A 16,992-nucleotide genomic window follows, 5' to 3' on the forward strand; every position below is an offset into this window, starting at 1 on the left:
TTTTTATCTTTAGCTTTGGGAAATTATTATAAGTTCTATCCTAAGTAAATTATTTTATTTTAGAATTTTAATAAAGTGTTAACTGTCTTATCATAACAGCTTTAAAAATCCAAATAATGAACACAAATTATGTGTCATCGGAAGTAAAGAGATCTGGAAAGGAATAAATTACATGTGTTTTATGCTGTCCACTCATTCTCAGAGTTATTTACGTGATCATTAATGGCTTAATAGTAATTCAGAGGTGTTCTTATAGGGTCGAGTGATAAAGGGGTCCTATAAGTTTCATGCCATCATTACTACATTTGAGATGATTTTGACGGACTGTCCTGAGCTGCGGAATATTCCATGGCGATGCGTGGTCATTGATGAAGCCCACAGGCTGAAGAATAGGAACTGCAAGCTGTTGGAGGGACTTAAGATGATGGACTTGGTCAGTGATTATATTGGTGACTGCATTGAGACTGAATTGTTACTGACTTGCTAATCCACTACTCCAAATTTGACTAATGCCTGTGAATGGTATTTGAAAAACTTGTCAAATATTGTGACATAGTCTCCTGAACTTTTCATTATTCAGAAGTTGCTCTTACCTCCCCAGTCCATGCATTGTTTTTCTGGTGTCTTTAAACGGTTGTATAATAGCAAAGTATAATCATGATATTCTCACTGAAGTGAGTTTCAAGTATTTATTCTTATAAATAAATACCAGTTGAGCGTCCCAAATCCAGAAATCCCAAATGCCCCAGAGTCTGATACTTTTTGAGCACTGATGTAATGCTCAAAGGAAATGCTCAGTGGAGCCTTTTAGATTTTGGATTTTTAGATTTGGAATATTCAGTCAGTAGATATACATGCACATATTCCAAAATCCAAAAAAAAAAAAAAAACCCAAAAAACTGTTTTAGTTCCAAGCATTTCAGATAAAGGATACTTAAACCTGTATAGCCATTTCATTAACTGTTGATGATAATTCACAGTTAGTAATGATAATCCACTTATGTTCCAGGGCTCGTAGGTTTTGCCAGTAGGATTTGCAGATGCAAGCTCTTAGTCAGTGGGTAGGAGATCTGGAATTGGTTTAGTTTGTATAGATGGTTAAAGATTTGGGGGTATTTTTCAAACTGGAGTTTTATATCACACCTGTCACACACTCTTCCAGCTTCCCAAGAATGACCAGGTCTTCCTGATTAGAATTTTTAGATTTTTTTTTTTAAATAGGAGTGCCATGAAACAACACATTGTAGGAATGTTAGAATTTGGTTGATTTTCCATTCCCATTCCACAGTGTGTATCATTTCCTAGTTGAAATTGCCACATGACCTCAGTCATCCTCCGGCTTCTTTACACTTCACAGTTTGTAAGGTGGTATGATCACTTGTTTTTCTTTTTTAATGTACGTTTTGAAAGCTAATTTCTTGTCATTTGGCATGTCTTGGGTAATTTGATGAGTTTCACAAAGGTATAAAAAACTTTTTAAAAATCCTTGTAATGATGACTTCTGTAGATTAATTCAATTTCTTGTTTGCAAGTTTGAGATGAGAAAGAATACTCTATATATCATGGCTATACATTTTTAACTGATGACTAGGACTGCTAGGTACTACCAAAAAGAACACCTAAAAGCTTCCCTTTGCACCTGGTTCTTTGAAATGGCTTCTTTTATTCTTAAATTAAGGAGTTTGGATTAGCCAAATGTTCTTTTAATTACAAACAAGTCAAATCTAGTTTTGCTTACAGGAAAAAGTCTGACTGAATTATCCTGTTTATATGGAATTTCCCATTTTCACCTTAATGAATTATTATTAAAGCTATCCTAATTCTTTTTCAAAGCAGTTTACCATTATTTGGTGGCAAATCCGCAAAATGAGTGAGAGCACTTGTTATTAGCTAGAAACAGTGAATAGTCTTGATGTCTCCCTAGGTGATACTTTATCATTAAAATGAAGTAAATGTGTTTGCAAGTAAATGCTAAAGCTCTAGGTCTGTCCATTCTCTGATTAGAGACCCACTTTTCATGTAGTTTTCCACTAAGATGTGGTTGTATCACCATTTCCTGAAGACTTAACCAGTCATACAATTAAATTTATCTAAGTAGTTTATATGTTCCCAGACAGTAGATTCTTACTGTAAGACAGTTCTTTATTATTGAGTCCAAATTAGTTTAATTCTGTCAGTATCAAACAATCTAATTGTCATTTGGATACTTCAAATAATTTTCTGTTATTTATACTAACATTTCATTAATGGGTTAGAATCTGTTACCCAAATAATTTGGTTACATATTATAGTGTTCCCTAAATTTTTTTGTACAATGGCAGATATAGAAAATGCTGATTATACAGAGAAGGCTGCCGCCTGCCACAGAGGACTGTCCTGGTGGGCCGAGGAAGGGTGTCAAGGACTTGTACACTTGTCTCCCCAACTGGGAGGCTCTGATTAGCCATGAACAGAGTATTTTTCTGATGATCAAAAATCTTTACCTCAGAAAAGATGTTTTCAAGGTAGAATACATTGTTGTTCAGAATTAGAATGTAGTTAGCTGTATTTGTCCATTTCGGAACAGCCTTTGTCTGGTGTTTAAATCCTTACTTTAAATAAGCATCATGAGAACTTGTATATTTGACACTTTTTATTCTTTTTTCCCAGAGTAAGTCACAGTCAATAGAGCAAGTAGTAGTTTGTACCCTGCAATGGTCAGGTCATAGGGACCAGCTGTTTACCTGGACTAGACTGAGTTCTGATGAAAAGAAACGCTCTCGATGAGCATCATTTCCAAGTGCATTCCTAGAAAAGGAAGACCAGTGAATGTCTTCACTCTCTAGACACAGAGGAAATGTTTGTGAAAATGAGACTTTGCTGGGTAATCACCATCTTCACAGCCCTCCACAGGAGCTCTGGAGAAGCACAGCCATCTTCCTTGTCCCTCATCAAAAGGAGGGTGTGCCGTGGAGGTCGTAGTAGTTCTTCATCAATTCTATTATTTCATGTTTCATTGTCAGGAGGCCTCACACAAATTAAAGAGTCTGGTGAATCAAATTAAATGGACAGCACTCCATAGAGATAAAAAGAATGGTAATGTTTTCAAGGCAAAAGTATATCTGCTAGCATGGTTAGAGGTGATAAGCTCCACAGCCTGAGTTTCTTACATGATGTTTTGTGATAAAGTGTGTATATTAATCGTATATTTTAAATCATTACTCACTAATCGAAACTTAGTTTTATTCCACTGCTCCTCGTCATCTATATAAAGAGGTCACATGTATAATAGTTTGGCATAACTGGCTGTAAACAGCTATTGAAAGGAAGCAGCATAAAAAAGGAGTTTCCTTTTTTTGAGTACATTTATTTTAAAATTAATAAGTTAAAAGATTTTAACTTTTAAAGTATTTGGTTATGCATTTAGGATTTAATTTAACTGAGCAACCAAAAATGTAGAAAACTGAGATAATCAAGACAATAGCAAAACAATAGAAATGGTCTTCTACAGCAGCAATGTTTTTCTTGAATCTGTAATGGTACTTCAAAAAGTTCTTGGATAAAATAATTCAGGACTTGGGTATGTAAGGTATTGTGGCTCATGTCATCTACCAGAATGGTTATACATTAGAAAATCTTGATTTGATTTGCAAAATCCGTACTCTTTATGAATTTAATGACTCTGAAGATGGTGGTGGTCTGTGTAACTTCCTCAGTCAGAAACTTCTATTCAAAGGGGGAGAAAGGGAAGAATAAAAGCATATTGAAGTCCTTCACCTCACTTTCAAAGGGCTTCATTGACAGACAAGACATGGTAGATATTAAGAAAATTAGCATGTTTTCACATCATCTAGTGTTTACTGAGTATATACTCTGCTTGGCAACCAAGTCTCGTCAGATTCAAGTTAAGTCAGAACGTTGCTTTTGAGACTGCTAGAAGGTATAATTGCTTTCTGAAATAGTTTTATTAGCTGTGCTGTATACCAAATGGCCAAAGCTGAAAATAATAAGGCTGCTAAGATTAATAAACTCATCATTATTAAGACTTATCATTGTAAAACAGCTCCTGGGTGCTGCATCTGTAGAAATAGAAGGACAAGGGAAGCTCTGCATAAGGAGAGCTGGGAAAGAGCTCGTAAACAAGAAGAATTAATTAAAGAAATACCTAACTTGGTGTAAAGAGACAAAGTTATAAATAGCATCTAATTTTTAAAAAAGTGATTGTGGTATTTTAAAATCAAGCTGACCTCTTTGCCCGTTGGAAATTTTTGTAGAACAGAATAGTTTTTCATATGCTGTTGCATGTAGAATGTCTTTTGTCTCTGATGTGAGTCATGCAGGAAGCAGATGGAGAGATGAGAGCGCTGTTGATACAGAGAACAGAAAGAAAGCGTGTGCACAATCTTAGGGAAAAACTAGTGGGAAAAAAAGCTTTTGAGACTTAGGGGACTTAGAAAGCCACGACTAAAATACTGACCTAGAAACCTGAGGAAGAAACAAAATGGCAAGACACTTTTAAGAAATCTATAGGGTCTTGGTGTGTGCCACACCTTTTGGGGGCAAGACCCGATTGTAAGAGGGACTTTACCTAACAAATGCAATCAGTGAAACCTGGTTCTTGTACCCTCAATGAATTCCCAACAATAAATTCAAGAAAGAAATCTATAGAGTTCTGAAGAGGACCCTCCACATATCTCTTTATCTGAAGCAGGAAACATATTCTTACAGCTTCATCTTCATGTTTAATTTCTGTACTTCACATAGGGGGGATGCTAAATTAACACTGATGAGTGGAAGTGGAAAAATGGATACCTAGTGAAAAGCTGTGGTTTTAAGAAATTGCTTGTTTCAATTGTGCTCCAATTTGAGATGAGTGGCTTTTCTTCCTCTGTCACAGGAACACAAAGTGCTGCTGACGGGGACCCCACTACAGAACACTGTGGAAGAACTTTTTAGCTTGCTTCATTTCTTAGAACCAAGTCGCTTCCCTTCAGAAACCACTTTTATGCAAGAATTTGGTGATCTGAAGACAGAAGAGCAGGTACTTAGCACCTCTACTTTGTATTTGAGTCATAAAATCGAAGATTAAATTATGAAATGGCAAAGCATCAGTATTTAAGTTATTTTCAAATGTAATTATTTCACATTTTTTTCCTACCTAGTAAGCAGGACTTTATATATACACTCCTTGGACTTTCCAAATCACCATTGTAAAGGTTTTCTTATTTGTTTACCATCGTGAAGGATTGTTGAGATTTACAGAGAGGTTCTGTACCTATTAATGTAGTTTTGAGAGAATGCTGTGCTCTTCAGATTGGTGGGTTTACTACTTCAAGCCTGCATATTTCCATTTTAGAAATGTGAGGTATAACTATTCCACAGTATTTCGCTGAGAAATAAGTGATGTACTGCGTATAAAAAGTGACTAGTTATTTTATATGCCATAGGAATTATGTGGGTATCAGTTATTGTGTGCTGTGTTTGAAATAAATACAGACGTAGGCTTGAAATCTTTGTCTGTATATACCCCCTGCCCCAACTTACTATTTAAAACCTCTTAGCTTAGTTCAGAGTAAAATGTTTGTTTGTGTTTTCTAACAAAAACTGTATATTCTATTGCTAATCCTCAGAGAGAGAACCAGAAAGAGGCATCCCTGCTTGCTCCTTGTTTCAGGGACTCGACAGCTCTAGGCTCACTTTCTCTCATTCTTTCCTTCTCCCCAGAAAGGAAGAGAACAGGAACAGAGCATTCCCCTGACATTGTCTTGTCCCTCTTCCTTCATCCCTATGGCTTAAAACCAAAAAAAAAAAAAAAAAAAGGAAAACCTAAGTGAACAAAATGGATGGTTTTTTTTTGTTGTTGTTGTAGTATGCTTTTCAAGGCCTTCTGGCTATTCAGACTCCTGGATAGGCAAAATAACACATTTGACATAGCATCACTCCACCTTCATGCACTTCTCTTAGGAAAACTGAAGGAGTAGCACTTTCATGCCTTTATTAGGCTCTGAAAAATGAAAGTGGATGGTAAATGAATAAGAAAATCCTGATTTTTCGTGTTAGAAAATGTTTTAACATGCAAGCAAATCATGATACCCGTATTTACTTAAGGTCCTTTTTTAGGTACAAAAACTTCAGGCTATTCTAAAGCCAATGATGTTGAGACGTCTCAAAGAGGATGTAGAAAAGAACTTGGCCCCCAAAGAAGAAACTATTATTGAAGTTGAGCTAACAAACATTCAGAAGAAATATTACCGAGCCATCCTTGAGAAGAATTTTACATTTCTTTCCAAAGGTGGTGGACAAGCTAATGTACCTAACCTTTTAAACACTATGATGGAATTACGAAAGTGCTGCAATCATCCATACCTTATCAATGGTAAGCCCTGCTAGTGAACTTATTTAAATGACAATCGAAACACCAGCCCATTCAGATCCTAGATTGAGGATTTCATGTTTCATAGTCACTGCTGTATCCTGTCCACTCACTGTGGCTTTTACCAGCTGCTGCTTCTCTGTGATGCCTCCTACTGTGGTTGATGAAGGCAAGCAGCCATTGCCCCAGCACTCCCTGAAATGGGATCTCACCTTGCCTTTCACCTGTCTCCCTATGCTTGAAAGGAGGCTTTGGTTTGGTATTCCATGGTGAGAAGTCATCCAACGCACTAATAGCTAAAGAGAAATTAGCCCCTGACTGAGATTTTCTTGGGGGTGTATGTATGTATGTGTGTTTAACTCGGAGTTAAGAAAAACTTTGGTGTGGGCAGACAGTATCAGCTACTGGTTTCTTGGATAGAAAATGTCCTCATCCTCCTCTCAGTTTAGAGACCTTTAACACCTCTATTTCCTGAAAATGAGAGATTCTCTTAAAGCTTTGATAATAATTTGCCCCAGTTACTAATGGACAATTCATGGCCCTTTTATTATATAACTTATCTGAACTCATGTGTTAGAACCTCTATTATGTATTTTCAGAAATCGTAATTGGATAACTATTTCATGCCTATGATGTATAAGATACTCTGGAGAATGCAAAGGTAAATAAGAAGGCAGCATGCCACTCACAGAGATGCCAGTGAGCTGAGAGGTTTAGGTTAGGAAAGCTGCAGGAGGGAGATGGTATTTGGGATCGAGCCTTCACGGATGAAAAGGACACTGAGGCTCAAGTAATAATTTAAGCAAAGGGAGGAAGGCCAGAAAACAAAGGAGAACTTGCCCAAAATATAAGGCATATGTTAAGAAACAGTGGGACATTGCCAGGCGCTTAAGCCTGGCATCCCAGCAATCTGGGAGGCTGAGGTGGGCAGATCACCTGAGCTCACAGAGTTTGAGACCAGCCTGAGCTAAAGCAACACTTCTTCTCTAAAAATAGCCCAGCGTTGTGGCAGGCACCTATAGTCCCAGCTACTCAAGAGGCTGAGGCAAGAAATCACTTGAGCCTACCAGTCTGAGGTTGCTGTGAGCTACTACGCTATGGCACTGTACCCAGGGCAATAAAGTGAGACTCTGTTTCAAAAAAAAAGAAAAGGAACAGTGGGACAGTATCCCCTGGACATGCAGGGACCCTGTGGTAGGAGGCCAGAAAAGTTGGCATGTGGGACTGTAGACAGTAGAGAACCGCAATAGTGTTTGAACTGAGCAATGATTAGAAATGTGATTCCAGGATAGGTGGTGTGGTGGCTCACTCCTGTAATCCTTGCACTTTGGGAGGCTGAGACGGGAGGATGGTGTGAGGCCAAGAGGTCAAGACCAGCCTGGGCAACATAGTGAGACTCCTACCTCCATACAAAAATTAAAAAAATAATTAGCTGGGTTTGATGGCATGCATCTGAAGTCCTAGCTTACTTAGGAGGCTGAGGCAGGAGGATCAGTTGAGCCCAAGAGTTTGAGGTTACAGAGTACTCCAGCCTAGGCAATAGAATAAGTCCATGGATTAAATAATTAAATAAATAAATAAATCTTAAGAAATATGATTTAAGATGATCTGTCAGGCAGCATCATATAAAAAAAATGGGAGAAGGGAAAGAGAGACACACCCAAGGGACAGACACACACACACATAAGGGGCAGCTGGGAGGCTATTGCCATAGTCCAGGCAAGAGTTAATATGAATTAAAGAAAGGTGATGGCAGATGGCCAGCAATGCAATTAGGGTCAGTTTCAGGGAAGCAGGGGCAAAGCCTTGCTCTGTCTTTATCACAATCTGTGAGGTTCTAGGGCAGCTAACTTAAAGAGTTCCTGATCTTTCCCCCTTCAGTAATTTGTACATCTGCATGTATTAACTACCTCAGATCCAAAACTCCTAGAGTGGTCCACACCTAGAAGATGGTTTCAGAGTATAAGCACGTGGGGTCATTGTTGTGGTGTGGAATATATAAATTTCTTTTTATAAATTCTTGTGTGATAATTACATATTCAGTACTACCAACCTGCCGATCGCAATCTGTTTAGGGGCTTTTTAAGGCTGGTATGGTGAGTATCAGGCAAGCCTGTTCATGGAGTTAGAGAGATGAGTTGGGGCTTAGGGCATATGATGGTGTGAGCAAAGGACGCATGTATGCGTGCACACACATTTTTGCCTTTAATAGCTAGTAAAAAGAAAATAAATGATAGTCTCCAAAGGGAAAGAAAAGAAAAGGAGATACTCAAAAGAGGACTTGAATGCTGCCAACAGGATGTATGTGAAAGGGAAGCTCTCACTGATGGTGGTTAGATAGCCACTCTCTGTTCCATCAAATGTACCTTGTTCGGGCACATGTCAATTACATGCATTGAGTATTGTGGGGTGTTTACCCCCCAACACAGGTGGTGGGGCTCTTCCTTGGCTGATTGCTCTCCAGGGCCATCTTTATATAGTTCCCTTGTTCACTAGAAGCCTCTTAGGACTCCCTACAGCTTGGCATCTGTGGCAGTTGTTCTAACTGGTCACACATTGAAGTTGGTCAGCTTTTCTGTCCATACAACAATTTAAGAATTATCTTTTAAGCTGATATTCTTATGCCTTTATTTTGGGAAATTGTAGTGAAAAAATAGTTATACATATTCTAAGCATACAGCTGCCCAGATAACTTACGTACACATATTTCACAGAGGTTTGAAACAACACTATCCATTTTCAGCTAACAACCTGGAGTAGAAACATTTATTGAACATTTAAAAGGGAAGTCTTTAATTATGGAGATTAAATTGAAATTTGAATTGGTTGTGGCAAAGTACCCAAATCTAACTAAACTCCAATTCAACAAAGCACAGCAGTTCCATAATTGTGAAAATAGAAGCAACTATATGCATAATAATAAGCACAGGGGAAGAAGAAAAAACCTATAAGTGGTGTAGAACAAAAAGTGTTTATAAATGAGAAATGAGAGTTGGTATTTTTACTAAAGGGCTTGGAATGGTGTCTGTTGCACTCTAAGGCCCTGCTGGGTTTCCTTGACTCAAGTTAGAAAGTTCAGCAGGTATAGTAACTAGGCAACATAAATGGGGTTGGTATTACTGCCTCAAGCTTCATTTGAACAGAATTTCCAGTTTTTAGGTCCCATAATTTGAGTGCAGGAGTAATGTAAAATGTGTCCAAGGTCCCTGTTGGTTAGAGGTGACATGAGAGTCATTCGTGGTTATTGGTGGAGGCAGGGAGAATGTAGGAAAGAGTGGCCAACCAAAAAGAAAACAAGAGTGAAGCTACCTGGTGGAATGAATTTCAGAGAGAAAACAGTAATTTGTTTTTTTCTGGTCATCTTCAAGAACAAAATGTTTTCTTGTTTGCTCGTGTCTTATATAGCTAGATGACATTGCAGTTACTGCCCTGACAGTGACCATCTGGTGAAGTGAAAAGACTTCAAGCTGGAAGTGAGTGTACACTTATTTCAAGTGTCTTTGATACACACACGTACACACACTTCTAAATGTAGTGCCAGCCATACTTTAATGTAAGGCAGAACCAACGAGGCATTTTGGCTTATAATAACCCATTTCCTGGTAATTTTCTGATTGATGTTTACAACTGTAATATCAAGGTAAGTCTTTAATTGTAATCTTAAAAATTCGACTATGACTCAGAAGATAGAAATTGCCCTCCTCCCCAGCACCTTCCGTATCTTTTCTCCTTCAATGTTGCCATAATAAAATGTTAAGAGAATCATACATTATTTTTAAATGAATTATTTTAAATGATATTATTTTTAAATGAAATATTAATTGCCACTTTAAGGACTTGAATCCGTAGCAACAGAGCTGGATTGATTAACTCAGCAGTAGTTTTTCTCAGGTAACAAATAATGCATTTTTCTTTTTGATTGTCCTTTATAAGATGAGAAATTATTGGTAGCATTGAAAAGTTACTTTCTTCAACTCTGAATAATTTTAAAATTTATTTAATTGAAAAATTTCAATTTTTTTGCTAATTTGATGGAATTTTCTGTGCTTAAACTTTATTTAAAATTCAAACACGTATGACATTTGTCTTATCAAAATGGTTATTTCATTTTTTTTAAAAAAGTATTCATTGACCATTACTTGTTTTAAGCTATTAAAAGATTATACTTCATTTTATTATGGATCATAAACTTAACATGGACAAAAAATGATTACCTCAATATCATAATAGTAAAATCTGTCAATTTCTGAATTACAAAGAGGTTATAATGTATTGTACAAGAACAAATTTTAAAAAGACATAATATATAGACTTAAATCTTTTGTCTATTGAGAGCCTTCTTATTCTGAATCTAGAACCTGATTTCTAAATTTCACATTTTGAGAAACATTACTTAACTTTATTTAAGGACATTTTTGCTGATATTATTAAATAGCATTTTGTTAGCTTTTCCTAATTAAATTCTTGCCTTTTTTTTCATACTTAAAGAAAAATTTAGAATAGCTTTTTATTCATGTGGAAAAGAGTGAGGGGCTAGCAATTCTAACAGCTAGAGTTTTCTGCTGGTCCCCTTCATAAGCTAGTGTGCTTTATGGAGGCTTCAGTGCTTGGGAAGACCTTAAGTGACTCTAATTTGTTCTCAGTGAGTTCTTGGTTGATTAATAATTAACCAGCTGTATTTATGCCATATGACCCTGTCACAAGGTAATTTCTACAAACACCCTTAAACTGGAAATGGGTGTGCACCTTCATTACATCTTGTGCTTCTTGTAGAAGGACCGTCTGAGTGTCTGTGGTGGCCTGTCTGACTAACCTTTCAAAACGTATCCCCACCTTGTATATAGTTGTTCACCTTTGTTATATAGTATATATATAGTTACACCAGTGTTAGGAAGAGTAGTTTTAAATTTCTGGCACAGTTTAAGGCTAAGAAACAATCTCATTAGAATAAGTGTGTGTTCTAAAGAATATGTGAGCACATCCTCCACCTTTACAGAGGAGCTGAGCACAGCAGCTATGTCCTGATTAACCCCAGAGGCAGGAGGAGGCCAGACCAGGTGCACAATTCTAGTTAAGCCACCTAAGCAGTTGAAGGAAGCTTAGCCTGCTGCTTACTGAATAAGCTTGTGTTTGGGGTCAGGGGAGGATGTGGTAAGGCTTCATTTCTTAGAAAGATGGAATTTTCTTGAGGCTTCTCTCCAATATACCCAAGTCTTTGAACAAGTGAAAATCCATGTAGGGCTATGAGAAAAAGACAGTTAAGCACAGAACCCTTGTATTAAACACTTTGGAGGGTTTTCTTTAAGCTTTAGATGGTTTAGATCAGTGGTTCTCAACCTTTCTAATGCTGTGGCCCTTTAATACAGTTCCTGTGGGTCGTGCCCCACAGGTTGAGAACCGCTGCTTTAGCTAATTCAAGACAGAATGTTTGCGTCTTAGAAAATTATCAGATGGGAATAAATGTAGAAGGAGATTTAGAGATGGCAGTAGAAGGTATTGTGTTTAGGTCTCACACAGATATCCTTAAACATTGTCTTGATGTGAGTTCCCCTTTCTGCAGTCCTTTTCGCTGTATTCATGTGTGATCATGGACCCAAACTGCTGCTCCTTACTGTAACTGCTAGGACTTCCTTCCATTGTTTCAGAACAGATTTTGTTGTTTGTGTTTCTGTTCCACTAGTAAACAGTTCTTCATTCCTTTAGCAACTTAGGTTCCAATTTTTTTGTAGGTATCTGGCCCTTGGCTTGTTTCTGCCACTTCTGGCTTGACAGTCTGTTGTTGAAATTCAGCTTTTACAGACAGCAAACATTTGTTTGTTGAAAAATGTGGTTTCCCCCCTCAAATGCCTCACTGTGTTGTACTTAAATCTTTGATCCCTTTTGTACATCCATGGTTTTGTGTAGACCTAACTTTGAGTAAGCAGATAGATTCTTGTTCATAAACAAGGAGAGTGTGGTATTCTGGTTCCTATAGTTTGCAGCGGATTTTGAAAGCAAGTTCATTGTTTTTAGTAATAAAAACCTTTTAACAGTATTCACGTTATGCTGTCCAATCTCTGCAGGTGCTGAAGAGAAAATTTTGGAAGAGTTTAAAGAAACACACAATGCAGAGTCTCCAGATTTTCAGCTCCAGGCAATGATCCAGGCTGCTGGCAAGCTAGTGCTGATTGACAAGCTGCTGCCAAAACTGAAGGCTGGTGGCCACAGGGTGCTTATCTTTTCCCAGATGGTGCGCTGCTTGGACATACTGGAAGACTACCTCATTCAAAGACGGTGAGAGCCACTGTATCAGAATAATAAAAGGGAAATAAAAAATTACCTTTCACGGGGCTCCTCGTGGTTCACCTAGAAGTGACATTTATGATAAAGTGGATGGAATGGGCAAAATGTGTCATATGTCTTTTTAAAAACTGTAGATGTACATGACAATTATTTTACATGACACGACTATAGGAGGACAGTGTATACTCCTGTGGGCAATTTTCTCCCCTTTGCTTTCATTTGATTAGAGGAAAATAGTTCTTCAAATTGAAATTATTTATCTTATTATGAAGAGTTGTCACCTATTCTTAGAGTTTAGCTATTTTACTGGAAAGGAAGTAAAATAAAATTTAATCTTTGGTCATTCAACCAACTATACAAAAAAGTACAAGAAACTATTTGCTCTGAAATTATTTCTGTTAAGTCATATTATATATCATATCAAATCATATCATGTTAATATATATTCTGTGTTTAATACTTTAAAATAAAATATAAAAGGAATGAGTGTATTGTAGCTATGAGTCAGACCTCCTGTTGTTGTTTCTAGGTACCCATATGAAAGAATCGATGGTCGAGTAAGAGGCAACCTGCGTCAGGCAGCTATCGACAGATTCTCCAAACCTGATTCTGATAGGTTTGTGTTCCTCCTGTGTACACGGGCTGGAGGTTTAGGCATTAATCTCACTGCTGCTGATACCTGCATCATCTTTGATTCAGACTGGAATCCCCAAAATGACCTCCAGGTAAACACACAAGAAAATCTTCCTGATTTTTTTTTTTTAAAAGTCATTCTACTACAATAGAGAATCTCCAGTCTAAGCAATAAATTAAAGTGTCATCACTCAGCAGTGTCTCAGGACTGAGGGCAAATCAACCAACTAGTAATCAATTTATCAGTGTTGTGAGAAGAAATTTCTTAGTATCTTAACTCTGTTCTAAACTGTGCTACTGATTTATTAGAACATACGGTCTTCTAACTGGCCAGTTGCATCATGTCTATCTTTAGTAGCTGTCCATTTCGGCAGCTACAACAAAGTACCACATATACTGGATATTCATTTCTCATGGTCCTGGGGGTTGGACGTCTGAGATCAGGGTACCCACAGGGCCCAGTCTTGGGCGTGCCTGGTCCTGGGCGTGCCCAGTCCTAGGCATGGGCCCTCTTCCTGGTTAATAGACAGCATCTTCATGCTGTCCTCTCCCTTAGCCTACAGAGAGCTAGCTGGCTGTGTGGCCCTCTGTCTGAGCACTAATCCCATTTGTGAGACTCTCCCCTCGTGACCTCATTGCCCGAAGGCCCCCTCCAAATACCATCACATCAGGATGAAGATTTCAGCATGTGAATTTGTGGGAGAAACACAAACATTCAGTCCTTTGCAATAGCTATTAATTTTTTTTCTTCCAGGCTCAGGCTCGATGCCATAGAATAGGACAGAGCAAATCTGTGAAAATCTACAGGCTGATTACGAGGAATTCCTATGAAAGGGAAATGTTTGACAAAGCTAGTCTGAAGCTTGGTCTGGATAAAGCTGTGCTGCAGTCTATGAGCGGAAGAGAAAATGCTACCAATGGGGTAAACAGCGCTTGTGTAAACCACATGTTCATTCTGTCTCCTTCCTTTATTCAGTTAATAGTAAGAAATTATTCAGTGTCTCATGAGTTTTCAACCTCCATATTTTAAGCATGTTTTGTCACACTTTCCTTTGCTGCAATTCAGGTTTTACTCTTTTTGGAAGCTTTTGTTAAGTTTACAAATGTTATAATTCTAAATTATTTTGAATATGGCAAATATTTCTAGGGCCAGGCACAGTAGCTCACGCCTGTAATCCCAGTACTCTGGGAGGCCAAGGTGGGTGAATTGCCTGAGCTCACGCACGGGTTTGACCCAAGTCTGAGCAAAAGCAAGACCCCGTCCCTAAAAAAAACAGCCAGGTATGATGGCTGGTGCCGGTAGTCCCAGCCACTTGGGATGCTGAGGCAAGAGAATTGGTTTAACTCAAGAGTCTGAGGTTGCTGTGAGCTATGACACCACGGCACTCTACCAGCAGGGGAGGTGGGGGGCGCAACAAAATGAAAGTCTCAAAAAAAGAAAAAAATCCCCAAATTCTCTTAAACAGGTACAGCAGCTTTCCAAGAAAGAAATAGAGGATCTTCTACGAAAAGGGGCCTATGGTGCACTTATGGATGAAGAAGATGAAGGGTCTAAATTCTGTGAAGAAGATATTGATCAGATCCTCCTCCGTCGAACCCACACTATTACTATTGAGTCTGAAGGGAAAGGTTCCACATTTGCTAAGGTGGGAAAAGGCCAGGTTTTCTATAGAGGGCATGTGTTCCCAATATGTGGAGGTAATGTCTGCTTTATGTTGGCAGTTAACAAATTAATTTCTAACTCCCTGCGTGCGGAACCTCTGCCGCATAAGGAAATCTTTTACATTTTGGGCTCTCTTCTTTTTTATTTTATTTTATTATTTTATTTTTATTATTTTTTTTTTTTTTGCAGTTTTTGGCCAGGGCTGGGTTTGAACCTGCCACTTCTGGCATATGGGGCCGGGGGCCTTACTCCTTTGAGCCACAGGCGCCACCCCTTGGGCTCTCTTCTGTGTCTGGCAGCAGTAGTTAATTCTTCACCTTGTCCTTGTGTCTGCTTTCTGGCTAATCCTTAATGATGGTTCTTGATTTCATCATCTCTGCTTTTTCTGAAGTCCTGCTCCATCTTCATCTTCATCTTCCTTCTTTCCCCAGGTCCTGATTCCTAGAACAGCCTTGAGAATGATAGATCAAATCATCCATCTTGAAAAAAAATCTCATTTGTTTTTTTCCCCTCTAGCTACAATTCCCTGTGTAACTCTTCACAGCTGAAAGAGTCCTTTCTGAGTCTTTGGTGAGACCCCAATGCCTACTCTACACTTACATTTTTAACAGCTTTATGGGATCTATTTTACTCACCTTAAAATTCAGCTGTGTTGAGAGTGCGATTGAGTGCCTTTGCCATATGATGCGCAGTTGTCAGCACAACCACAGGATGGGTACGTTCAGGGTGGCATGGCCCAAACAGTGACAATCTAAGTTTAGAACGTTTTCATCACTCCAGAAAGGTCTCGGTCCTCACCCCACCCTGGAGTCTTTGAAAATCACTGATCTGTTTTCTTTCTCTGTAGATTTACTCTGAACAGTTCATATAAATGAAACCCTGACATATATATCAGCATAATGTTTCTGAGATTCATCTATATTGTAGCACATATTGGTAACTTCTCTTCCTTTTTATTGCCAAGTAATATTCCATTATTTGGATATATGAACCAAACTGATACTAGAAATTTGGTTTGTTTCTGCATTTTTGGCTGTATATTAATAATTTCATGAATATTTGTGTATGAGTTTTTGTGCAGACATACATTTTCTTTTCTCTTGAGCATATACCAAGAGTGGAATTGCTAGATCTTATGTTAACTCCATGTTTAGCCCTTAGAGCAGCAGTTCTCAACCGGTGGGTCACGACCCACAGGAACTGTATTAAGGGGTCACAGCATTAGGAAGGTTGAGATCCACTGCCTTAGAGGAATTGCTAGACTATTTCTAAAGTGACTGTGTCATTTTCTCTCCCCAACAGCAGTGGAGTAGAGTTTCATTTTCTTCACATCCTCACTAAAACTTTTTGTTATCTGACTTTTTAGTTTTAGTCGTCCTAGTGGTTGTAAATCAGTATCCCACTCTGGTTTTCTGGTTGTTATTTGTGTTTCCTTAATGATGTTGAACATCTTTTCATGTGCTTGTTGATCAACTGTATATCAGTTTGGAGCAGTGTCTATTCAATCTTATGTTTGTTTTTTGAAGTATTTGTCTTTTTATTAAGTTTTCAAAGTTCTTTATATATTCTGGATAAAGGTTCTATATCAGATAATATAGTTGCACATATTTTCTGCTAGTCTTCCTAAAGTTGTGTAATCTTAGTAAACCCCAGTTTACCAGTTTTTTTCTTCTGTCAATTTGGTGCATTATCCAACCCAAATTCTCAAAGATTTAATCTTCTGCTTTTTTTCTATGAGTCTTCTGGTTTTCACTCTGAAGTTAGGTCTGTGATCTTGTTTGAGTCAATTTCTGTGTGTGGTTTGAGGTAGGGGTCCAGCATTTGGATATCCTGTTGTCCCAGGTGCTCCAGTCTGGAAAGGTTCTTCTGCCCTGGCTCTGTGATCCAGCACCTTCTCCTTCACATTTTTCGGTCTCTTTTTAGGTCTTGCCTCAGTGGTTACAGATACTGTCAATACAGTATGTGCAAAACCAAACCATCACCCATCTCACCCGCTCCTACACTCACATGCACACTCTCACACACGTGCACTCATACACACACTCATGCACACTCTCACACA

At 38.2% G+C, this 16,992-nt stretch overlaps 1 protein-coding gene across 2 annotated transcripts in view; it reads left to right on the top strand.

The window, feature by feature from the left end:
• The window catches only part of CHD7 (chromodomain helicase DNA binding protein 7), a 126,417-nt gene that overhangs the window by 83,026 nt on the left and 26,399 nt on the right, over positions 1-16,992 (top strand). For both annotated transcript variants that reach the window (XM_023508262.1, XM_012812956.2), the window contains exons 12-18: positions 257-433; positions 4,877-5,020; positions 6,100-6,355; positions 12,415-12,625; positions 13,164-13,359; positions 14,022-14,189; positions 14,734-14,913. In XM_023508262.1, the coding sequence (XP_023364030.1) occupies positions 257-433; positions 4,877-5,020; positions 6,100-6,355; positions 12,415-12,625; positions 13,164-13,359; positions 14,022-14,189; positions 14,734-14,913 (1,332 nt within the window). The remainder of the gene's footprint in view (positions 1-256; positions 434-4,876; positions 5,021-6,099; positions 6,356-12,414; positions 12,626-13,163; positions 13,360-14,021; positions 14,190-14,733; positions 14,914-16,992) is intronic.

This window comes from Otolemur garnettii, unplaced genomic scaffold (genome assembly GCF_000181295.1).
Source record: "Otolemur garnettii isolate 467f Iridium unplaced genomic scaffold, OtoGar3 scaffold00234, whole genome shotgun sequence".
NCBI classification, from domain to species: domain Eukaryota; kingdom Metazoa; phylum Chordata; class Mammalia; order Primates; family Galagidae; genus Otolemur; species Otolemur garnettii.